Below are 9,997 nucleotides of genomic sequence, written 5' to 3'. Positions count from 1 at the left end.
ATCTGTGCCTTGCCACAATTCCGTCTCTGAGCCCCTTAGCCAGTTCCTTTGACCTCATGATTCTCATTTGGTCTAACATGCACTGTGAGTTGTGAGGTCTTATATAGACAGATGTGTGCCTTTACAAATTTTACAAATCAAGTCCTATCAGTTTAAGTAAACACAGCTGGACTCCAATGAAGTAGTAGAACTATCTCAAGGAGGATCACAAGGAAATGGACAGCATGTGACTCAGAGGTGTAGCTAGGGTTTTGGTTCGGGGGGGGGGCGAAACTTCTGAGTGGGCCCCTAACCAGGTAACCTTGATTACAACTCAGTGACGCACCCTAATAGTGGATGTAGGAGAACCTCAGCAGATGACTGCACTGTTACTGAAAATAATCTCTATATAAATACCAATATTGATATTACCGCCATATGGTCACTGGTAGATACCAGTTCTACAGAACATATAAGTTATGACAGCAGTTACTCATAGTATCTTACTGCCGACGTTCTTTCTGATGGAATCGTTCACTTTTCACATCTTTTCCATCTGGCCCAAACCGACAATGACAATTCTCCAGCCAGGACTCGGCTTCAGAGAATACAAGAAAGACACGTTTCACTTCTCATATTCTAGCCCCATCACCATCTATCCCCAACCTGCACAAACCCCTCATCCTGCTGTTACTCCAATACTGAGCCACTGCTGCCATATGTGTCCCTATTACTGCATCTGCTGGGTGGTTCTCTGTGCCCTTTAAATTCTAAAGCATCCCTCTACAATATAGGGATGCCCAGTGCAAGTGCCCTAGAAAACAATGCCCACATTTTGCCCCCTAGAAAGTAATAATGCCCTGTGTGTGCTCCTTTGACAGTCACAGTTCCCCAAGTTCCCCTCTAAAAATAAATGCTCACTTTACATTTAATAATGTCCAGAGTCCCCCCCGTACAGCTCCCCTATACACAGTATGATGCTCGCTCTCTTATACACAGTATAATGCCCCCTCACTGTATATATACTGACCCCTTACTATCCCCCAAACTTTTTGATGGCTCCAACACTGTATGATGGCCCCCTTACTGTAATCTCCACACTGCATGATGGCCCCCTAGATAGCCTCCATATAGCATAATACACCAGAGAGTCCTCAATATAGTATAATGCACTCCCCATAGGCAGACTCTATATAGTATAATGCAGCCAACCCTTAGGCAGACTAAAATGTAAGGCAGCACGCCCCATAGGCAGACTGTAATATAAGGCAGCACCCCCCATAGGCAGACTGTAATGTAAGGCAGCACCCCCATAGGCAGACTGTAATGTAAGGCAGCACCCCCCCATAGGCAGAATGTAAGGTAAGGCAGCACCCCCCATATAGCTAGACTGTAAGGTATGGCAGCACTCCCCCATATAGGCAAAATGTAAGGTAAGGCAGCACCCCCCCATAGGTAGAATGTAAGGTAAGGGAGCACCCCCCATAGGTAGACTGTTAGGTAAGGCAGCACCCCCCATAGGCAAACTGATTGGTAAGGCAGCACCCCCCCATAGGAAGACATATAAGGCAGCACCCCCCATAGGCAGACTTATAGGTAATGCAGCACCCCCCATAGGCAGACTTATAGGTAATACATCACCCCCCCATAGGCAGACGTATAGGTACGGAAGCACCCCCCCATAGGCAGACTGAGAAATAAGGCAGCACCCCCATAGGCAGACTTATAAGTAAGGCAGCACTCCCCCATAGGCAGACGTATAGGTAATGCAACACCCCCCATAGGCAGACGTATAGGTAAGGCAGCACCCCCCACAGGCAGACTGAGAAATAAGGCAGCACCCCCCATAGGCAGACTTATAGGTAATGCAGCACCCCCCCATAGGCAGACATATAGGTAAGGCAGCACCCCCCATAGGCAGACTGAGAAATAAGGCAGCACCCCCCATAGGCAGACTTATAGGTAAGACAGCACCCCCCAATAGGCAGCCTTATAGGTAAGGCAGCACCTTCCCCATAGGCAGACGTATAGGTAAGGCAGCACTCCCCCCATAGGCAGACTGAGACATAAGGCAGCACCCCCCATAGGCAGACGTATAGGTAAGGCAGCACCCCCCCATAGGCAGACTGAGAAATAAGGCAGCACACCCCCATAGGCAAACCAATAGGTAAGGAAACTCCCCCCTCCTAGGCAGACTGTAAAATCATGCACCCCCATAAAATTAAATAAATAAATACTCACCTCTCTTCCTCCCGGCTCCTGCGCTGCTCACTGCTCTCCCGCTCATCTCCTGACAGCGGGCGCCGGGCAGTGACGTCAGCACGCCCGCTGTCAGAGGCTGAGAGGGGGATGATGGGAGGAGCGCTCACTCCCTCTCTCATCAGTGCGGTCACCTGTATCGGTTAGATGCCGATACAGGTGATCCTGTGATGACGGGCGGGGGGCCCTCCACCTTCTGCTCAGGGGCCCATAGCGGCCGGGCGGCAGAGCAGGGAGATTGATTCTCCCTGCTCTGTGGTAGAATGAAACTGTATCGGCGTGCACAGTAGCATAGCTCCGTGTGGGCCCCCTCAGAGCGCAAGGCCCGGGGCCACCGCTGTTATGATATGGTAACCGAGGAGGATAGCCGGGGTATATGCTAAGCAACCAGATAACCAGAAAGGTAGGTAACTAAATGGATTGCAGACCCCTAAACTGATAACAGAACTAGAATTAGCAGTGGGACGTACCTAGATGCCGATACAGGTGATCCTGTGATGACGGGCGGGGGGCCCTCCACCTTCTGCTCAGGGGCCCATAGCGGCCGGGCGGCAGAGCAGGGAGATTGATTCTCCCTGCTCTGTGGCTGAATGAAACTGTATCGGCGTGCACAGTAGCATAGCTCCGTGTGGGCCCCCTCAGAGCGCAGGGCCCGGGGCCACCGCTGTTATGATATGGTAACCGAGGAGGATAGCCGGGGTATATGCTAAGCAACCAGATAACCAGAAAGGTAGGTAACTAAACGGATTGCAGACCCCTAAACTGATAACAGAACTAGAATTAGCAGTGGGACGTACCTACGATGCCCTAGACGCCTCGGCACAGCCAAAGAATTAACTAAGCCTAAAGAAAGAAAGGGGAAAGCTAAACTGCCCTGGAGTAGAACCCCAAAGGAATAGATAGCCCCCAAACATATATTGCCGGTGAGACAAGATGAAGCACAAAACACAGGCAGAAAATAGAGTAAGCAAATGATGGGTCCCAAACTGTCTAAATAGAATAGGACAGGAAAGAATACTGACACATGACCTCTCCCCCACTAGATCATAATTCTGGTGTGAACTAGAAGCAAAGCAAAGGATACTGATATACCAGGGGATTAAAAATACTGAAAGAACTGACATGAGCTGTAGCATATGAAACGGGGCCCAGCACAGGTCCCAGCAGGGACAAGGCTGAACTCACAACAGTAAAGCAAAAATCAGAGAAAGGCAAAAACTGACAAATGACTTATCTGAAAGATGCAGGACCAAGCAGGAGGCAAACAGACTTCCAAAGTGCACAGGAAGAAAACCAAATCACCAGCAACAACTGAGGGAAGGTTGCTCACTTAAATCTTCCCAGTCTGTAACACCTGACTTCTAATCATCCTCTTCAGGTGATTGACTTCTGTCAGCCAAACCAACTCCATTACCAGAAGCAACCACCAGAGGGAGCCCAAACTCAGAAGCCAGGTCAAAAGTGTTCACAACACACCGCCCTCTCTTCCCCCCTCGGTAGCTACGCTACTAATGTGACTTAAATATTAGTGTCTGAGCAAAGGGTCTGAACACTTATGACCATGTGATATTTCAGTTTTTCTTTTTTAATAAATTTGCAAAAATTTCTACATTTCTTTTTTTTCAGTCAAGATGGGGTGCAGAGTGTACATTAATGAGAAAAAAATGAACTTTTTTGAATTTATCAAATGGTTGCAATGAAACAAAGAGTGAAAAATTTAAAGGGGTCTGAATACTTTCCGTACCCACTGCATTTGAATCTCATCTTCTATAAAGTGTGATGCCAATTTTGATTTGAATAAAAATGGTAAAAAAAAATTTCTTTAATTTTTAATACCATTGATGTTTACCTTTATTATTATTCTTTGCAATGAATTATCTTTTTATACAAGATCTAAGAAATAATCCTGACTATCCTTACACTTATTGTCCATGTTGCTTTTAACTGATTCTCACAATCTATGAACACTTAAAACAGTTCCGTAACAATCTGACATTATTTATTCTAAAACCTGGACTGTACAGTCTCAAACACTAGGATAGTTCATCTAAACAGACGCAACTACAATTCACATTAGACTTCTAGGAGATCAGTAAATTATTGATGATGACCACATAACCTATGGAATAGGACATAAAGATAAGCACAGAAGATTAGAGGCATAAAAACATATTCTCATAAGTACTAAACAGTCCCCGTTGTTTGAAGACCAGATGACACCTTCTTCTATGTAAGAGGAGTCGAAATTTAACACCTTGATGTCTCTCTTCGTGTGCACAGTGTTTAGTTTAATTAAACATCGAGCAAAGGCGTATTTGGAGGCACAACTGTAAGCTTCCACATTACAGACCTCTTCAAACATCATGTCAAAATGTGGATTGTCCTATAGGATATCAAGAAGAGTTACATCAAGCACACAATAAATTAAGGTTGAACAATTTCTTAGGGCAGAAACCCTTTGATATTAGAGTTACTGAGGCAATCTGCTGATTGGCACAGGTCCATACCCCAATGCCCCCTATACATGTTAGTTGGCTGTTGGACAAATGATCAAATGGCTAACAGATATCTATCTCGAGTCCCCATACATAGCAACGTTCAGTTACACAGTACCGGCTTATGACCACTTCGAACATAAGAATTGGCCATTGAAATTCAATAGTGGATTCTTCTTCTCCTCGACATTTTCAGCTGGTGGAGAATTCGAAGACCCCCACGCACATTGTATGTCTGCCAATTCCTCAGAAATCAGCGGGTTTAGGCAATTTTAATTGAATGTGTTTAAAGGCCTTACAGGGGTTGTCCCATGAACAAAAGTGCATTTTAATTAAGAGATCTTGAAATATTAAGAAGTTCTACAATTGGCTGTGTTTAAAAAAATGTTGCTTGTGTTAAGATAATATTTTAAAGATGCCTCTGCTCTATCCTATGTAACTAATTATGGCTGACAATATAGAGAAGCTGCAGCTGATAGTAGTGCATACACAGCTTCTGGCATGGGGAGGAAGTAAAAGTAAATATACTGATGTCAAGGGCAGGAATTCTTTTAGCGGCTTCTTTGTGTGAAGTATGATCTCACTCGTGGGATGTACACCTAAACTGAGCACACAGCTTATCATTACAGTGAATCTGAGACTTCACTGAGTGCAGCCCCAGAGTGAGTGAAATTACTCCTCTCTTCTTGTTCTTTTCCTCTTAGGACCAAGCTTGCACAGACTATTTGACTGGACGTTTGACCAGCTAATTCACTCTAACGCTGCACTCTGGTTTCACCAAAATGATAAGCTGTATGCTCAGTTTAGGTATTTGACTGGTTAAATCACAAAGTTATACCAGAAGATCAGGCTGTCTGTCTCACACACTGAGAAATCTGCTCTAAGCTATGATGGGGGCATGTTCTTTCCTTTTGAGTGTTGCTGCTTGCTTATGATTGGCCAGCATCATACAGGGAGAAAAAGTAAGAGACCTCAGGGAAAACTATATGATAACACTCAAAATTAATTAACAAAAATTAACTTATTAGGACTGTGATTGTTGTTATTATGCTTGTACCAGAAAAAGGCTGATTTAACGTAAAGGGAATCTGTCACCCTTTTTTTGCCCTATCAGCTGCCGGCATTGACATCAGGGGCTTATCTACAGCATTCTGTAATGCTGCAGATAAGCCCCTGATGTAACCTGAAAGAGAAGAAAAACACGTTAGATTTTACTCACCGGAGGGGGCGGTCCAGTCAGATGGGTCTTACGGTCCGGTCCGACGCCTCCGATTTTCATACAATGCCGTTCTCTTCTTCCCGTCCTGTAGTGGCTCCGGCGCAGGTGCACTGCTCTGCCCTGTTGAGGGCAGAGCAGAGTTCTGCAATGTGCAGGCATTGGGAGAGGTCTGGCGCCTGCGCACTGCAGTATTCTCCACTTATGGTTAGTGGTTGGGTGAAGCCATTTATTGTCAAATTACTGTGTTTTCTCTTTTTAAATCATTATGACAACCCACAAAAAACAAATGACTCAAAAGTTCACATGATTTTGGCCTGATAACATGCACAGAAGTTGACACAAATTGGTTTGAATGGCTACTAAAGGTAACATCCTCACCTGTGACCTGTAATCAGTGTGTGTGCATAAAAGCTGAGTGAGTTTCTGGGATCCAGACAGACTCTTGCATCTTTCGTCCAGCCAGTGACGTTTCTGGATTGTGAGTCATGGGGAAAGTAAAAGAATTGTCAACGGATCTACGGAAAAAGGTAGATGAAATGTATAAAACAGGAAAGGGATTCAAAAACATATCCAAGGAATTGATAATGCCAGTCAGCATCATTCAAACTGTGATTAACAAATGGAATATCAGAGGCTCTGTATAAACAAAACCACGGTCAGGTAGACCAACAAAAATTTCATCCCCATGTGCCAGGAAAATTGTTTGGTATGCAAAGAAAAACCCACAAATAGCATCAGCTTGCATACTGGACTCTCTGAATAATAGTAACATAGTAACATAGTTATTAAGGTTGAAGGGAGACTTTAAGTCCATCTAGTTCAACCCATATCCTATCCTAACTTTCCCTAGCATGTTGATCCAGAGGAAGGCAAAAAAAACCCATGTGGCAAACAGTAAGCTTCACATTGGGGAAAAAAATTCCTTCCCGACTCCACATACGGCAATCAGACTAGCTCCCTGGATCAACGCAATATTAAGGAGACTAGTGTATATACCCTGTAATATTATACTTTTCAAGAAAGGCATCCAGTCCCTTCTTAAATTTTAGTAGGGAATCACTCATTACAACATCATATGGCAGAGAGTTCCATAGTCTCACTGCTCTTACAGTAAAGAATCCGCGTCTGTGAGTATGCTTAAACCTTCTTTCCTCCAGACGTAGAGGATGCCCCCTTGTCCCTGTCACAGGTCTAAGAGTAAAAAGATCATTAGAAAGGTCTTTGTACTGTCCCTGCATATATTTATACATTGTAATAAGATTACCCCTAAGCCTTCGATTCTCCAAACTAAATAACCCCAAGTATAATAACCTGTCTTGGTATTGCAGACCCCCTAGTTCCCTAATAACCTTGGTCGCTCTTCTCTGCACCCGCTCCAGTGGTGTGCCTGTTTCAAGATACACAATAAGGAGGCACTTGAATAAAAATGGGCTGCATGGTCGAGTCGCCAGAAGAAAGCCATTACTGTGCAAATGCAACAAAGTATCTTGCCTACAATATGCAAAACAGCACAGAGACAAGCCTCAAAACTTCTGGAACAAGGTAATTTGGAGTGATGAGACCAAAATTGAACTTTTTGGCCACAACTATAAATGTTACATTTGGAGAGAGGTGGATTGCTGATGTTTTGGGGATGTATGAGCTTCAATGGCACAGGAAACTTCCTTCAAAGTTGAAGGAAGGATGATTTCAGCACGTTATCAGCAAATACTGAAGGCAAATTTGCAATCATCAACCGTGCATGGGACGTACTTGGACATTCCAACATGTCAATGATCCAAAACAGAAGGCCAAGTCGACCTGTAATTGGCTATAGCAGAACAAAGTGAAGGTTATGCAGTGGCCATCTCAGTCTCCTGACCTCAACATCATTGAGCCACTCTGGGGAGATCTCAAGTGTGCAGTTCATGCTAGACAGCCCAGGAATTTACAGGAACTGAAGGCTTTTTGCCAAGAAGACTGGGCAGCTTTACCAACTGAGAAAATAAAGAACTCATCCACAACTACCACAAAAGACTTCAAGCTGTCATTGATGTTAGAGGGGGCTATACATGGTATTAAGAAATGGGGTATGTCAACTTTTCATCAGGGTCATTTGGATGTTTTGGGTTGTCATTATGATTTAAAAGAGAAAACAAAGTAGTTTGACAATAAATGTCTTCACCCAACCACTAACCATGAGTGGAGAAAAAGTTTTGGTGTTATCATTCATATTCTCTGTAAAAAGGCCAAGAAAGCAAAAATTCTGCCGGGGTATGTAAACTTTTGCGCACAACTAACTGTATACTGTGCTATGTTCTTAATAAGGGCAAGAATCCCAAAACTATTGCCTGCAGGCAGAAGATCTCTCTAAGACTATGTTGACACGTTCAGTATTTGGTCAGTTTTTTACATCAGTATTTGTAAGCTAAAATCAGGAGTGGAACAATCAGAGAGAACGTATAATAGAAACATATGACCACTTCTGTATTTTTCACCTACTTACAAATACTGATGTAAAATACTGAACGTATGAACGTGACCTTTCAAGCATCACTCCAGTTCTCTTGTGGGTCATGTAACTTCTAATACGACTCACTGGATCACACTCGGTCTATGTGTGAGCCAGAAGTCGCCTTTACAATGTAATCCTATAGAACATCAGAACGTTGCTCCACAGGCTTACATTGTAAAAGCAACAGTAAAGCAAACTGTGTCATTGACATATTAGTGAATAAAGTAATGTTTTTCTGAACTTACAGTGTCTGGTTCCTTCCCATCAATGAACTTGAGATCTTTCAGAAACCACATCTCAGCCACTTCATATATTTCATCTAGACAAGCCCTGTAGTGTTTCACCAAGGATATATGAACGTCCTCGTCCTTAGCCACTGAAAGACATACAGTAAGTACAATATTAGATAGTGTTTTGTTTTTTTTAAATGATTGAAATGATATATAAATTATAATGTACATGAATCATCTGCTTGAAATATTGAAAGACTTTAACATTCCTCCTGGGACTCTTTGAAATGGCAATGAAAAAAGGCTTGATTATATAGACGTCTTTTATTCATAATTGATTGCCTTCTGTTCCTGATGTCAAGATGAAAATCATCTATTACAGTGAACTTTTGTTATAGGCCTAACATTATTAATCAGAATATAAATCATGATAAAACTTGTTCTCCTACTTTTGCTTTTATTTTGTGCTGCTAATTTTGACTATTAGGTTTCAACAGCTGTATAGAAAATCTAGTTGTGTATGGTTGAATGGTGATTTTATTGTTGATATAGAGCTGTTTCTTCATGGAAAATACAACTCTAGCAAAAATTAAGAGACCACTGCAAAATTTTCAGTTTGTCTGATTTTTCTTTTTATAGGTATATTTTTGAGTAAAATGTAAATTGCTGTTTTATTCTATAAACTACTGACAACATGTCTTCGAATTTCCAAGCACTAAAATTTTGTATTTATTTTCAGAAAATGAGAAATGGTCAAAAGAACAAAAAAATGCAGTGTTAGCAGACCTCAAATAATGCAAAGAAAACAAGTTCATAATCATTTAGAAACAACAATACTAATGTTTTAACTCAGGAATAGTTGAGAAATCAATATTTTGTGGAATAATTATGATTTTTAATCACAGCTTTCATGCGTCTTGGCATGCTTTCCACCAGTCTTTCACACTGCTTTTGGGTGACCTTATGCCACTCCTCGTACAAAAATTTAAGCAGTTCTTTGTTTGATGGCTTGTGACTATCCATCTTCCTCTTGATTACATTCCAGAGGTTTTCAACGTTTCAATGGGGTTTAGGTCTGGAGATTGGCCATGACGGGGATTTGATGTGGTGGTCCTTCATACACACTTTGATTGACCTAGCTGTGTGGCATGGCACATTATCCTGCTAGATAAAACAGTCCTCAGAGTTGAGGAACATTGCCTGAGCAGAAGGAATCAACTGTTTTTCCAGGATAACCTTGTATGCGGCTTGATTCATATGTCCTTCGCAAAGATTAACCTGCCCAATTCCAGCCTTGCTGAAGCATCCCCAGATCATCACC

General features: G+C 42.6%; 2 protein-coding genes across 3 annotated transcripts in view; one reads left to right on the top strand and one right to left on the bottom strand.

Moving 5' to 3' along the window:
- Positions 1-4,215: 4,215 nt before the first annotated feature.
- EXOC1L (exocyst complex component 1 like) overlaps positions 4,216-9,997 on the bottom strand; it is a 48,160-nt gene continuing 42,378 nt past the window's right edge. Inside the window, exons 3-4 of the mRNA XM_073583675.1 lie at positions 8,692-8,822; positions 4,216-4,621 (exon numbers count right to left, since the gene is read on the bottom strand). Coding sequence (XP_073439776.1) covers positions 4,358-4,621; positions 8,692-8,822 — 395 coding nt within the window. The 3' untranslated portion in view covers positions 4,216-4,357. The remainder of the gene's footprint in view (positions 4,622-8,691; positions 8,823-9,997) is intronic.
- The window catches only part of LOC141096839 (uncharacterized), a 281,517-nt gene continuing 280,218 nt past the window's right edge, over positions 8,699-9,997 (top strand). For both annotated transcript variants that reach the window (XM_073583673.1, XM_073583671.1), the window contains exon 1: positions 8,699-8,836. The gene's annotated coding sequence lies outside the window, so the exon portion shown is untranslated. The remainder of the gene's footprint in view (positions 8,837-9,997) is intronic.

Source organism: Dendrobates tinctorius, unplaced genomic scaffold (assembly GCF_039654945.1).
Source record: "Dendrobates tinctorius isolate UK_male_01 unplaced genomic scaffold, ASM3965494v1 ptg000079l, whole genome shotgun sequence".
Classification (NCBI taxonomy): domain Eukaryota; kingdom Metazoa; phylum Chordata; class Amphibia; order Anura; family Dendrobatidae; genus Dendrobates; species Dendrobates tinctorius.
This window is presented reverse-complemented; position numbering and strand designations above follow the sequence as displayed.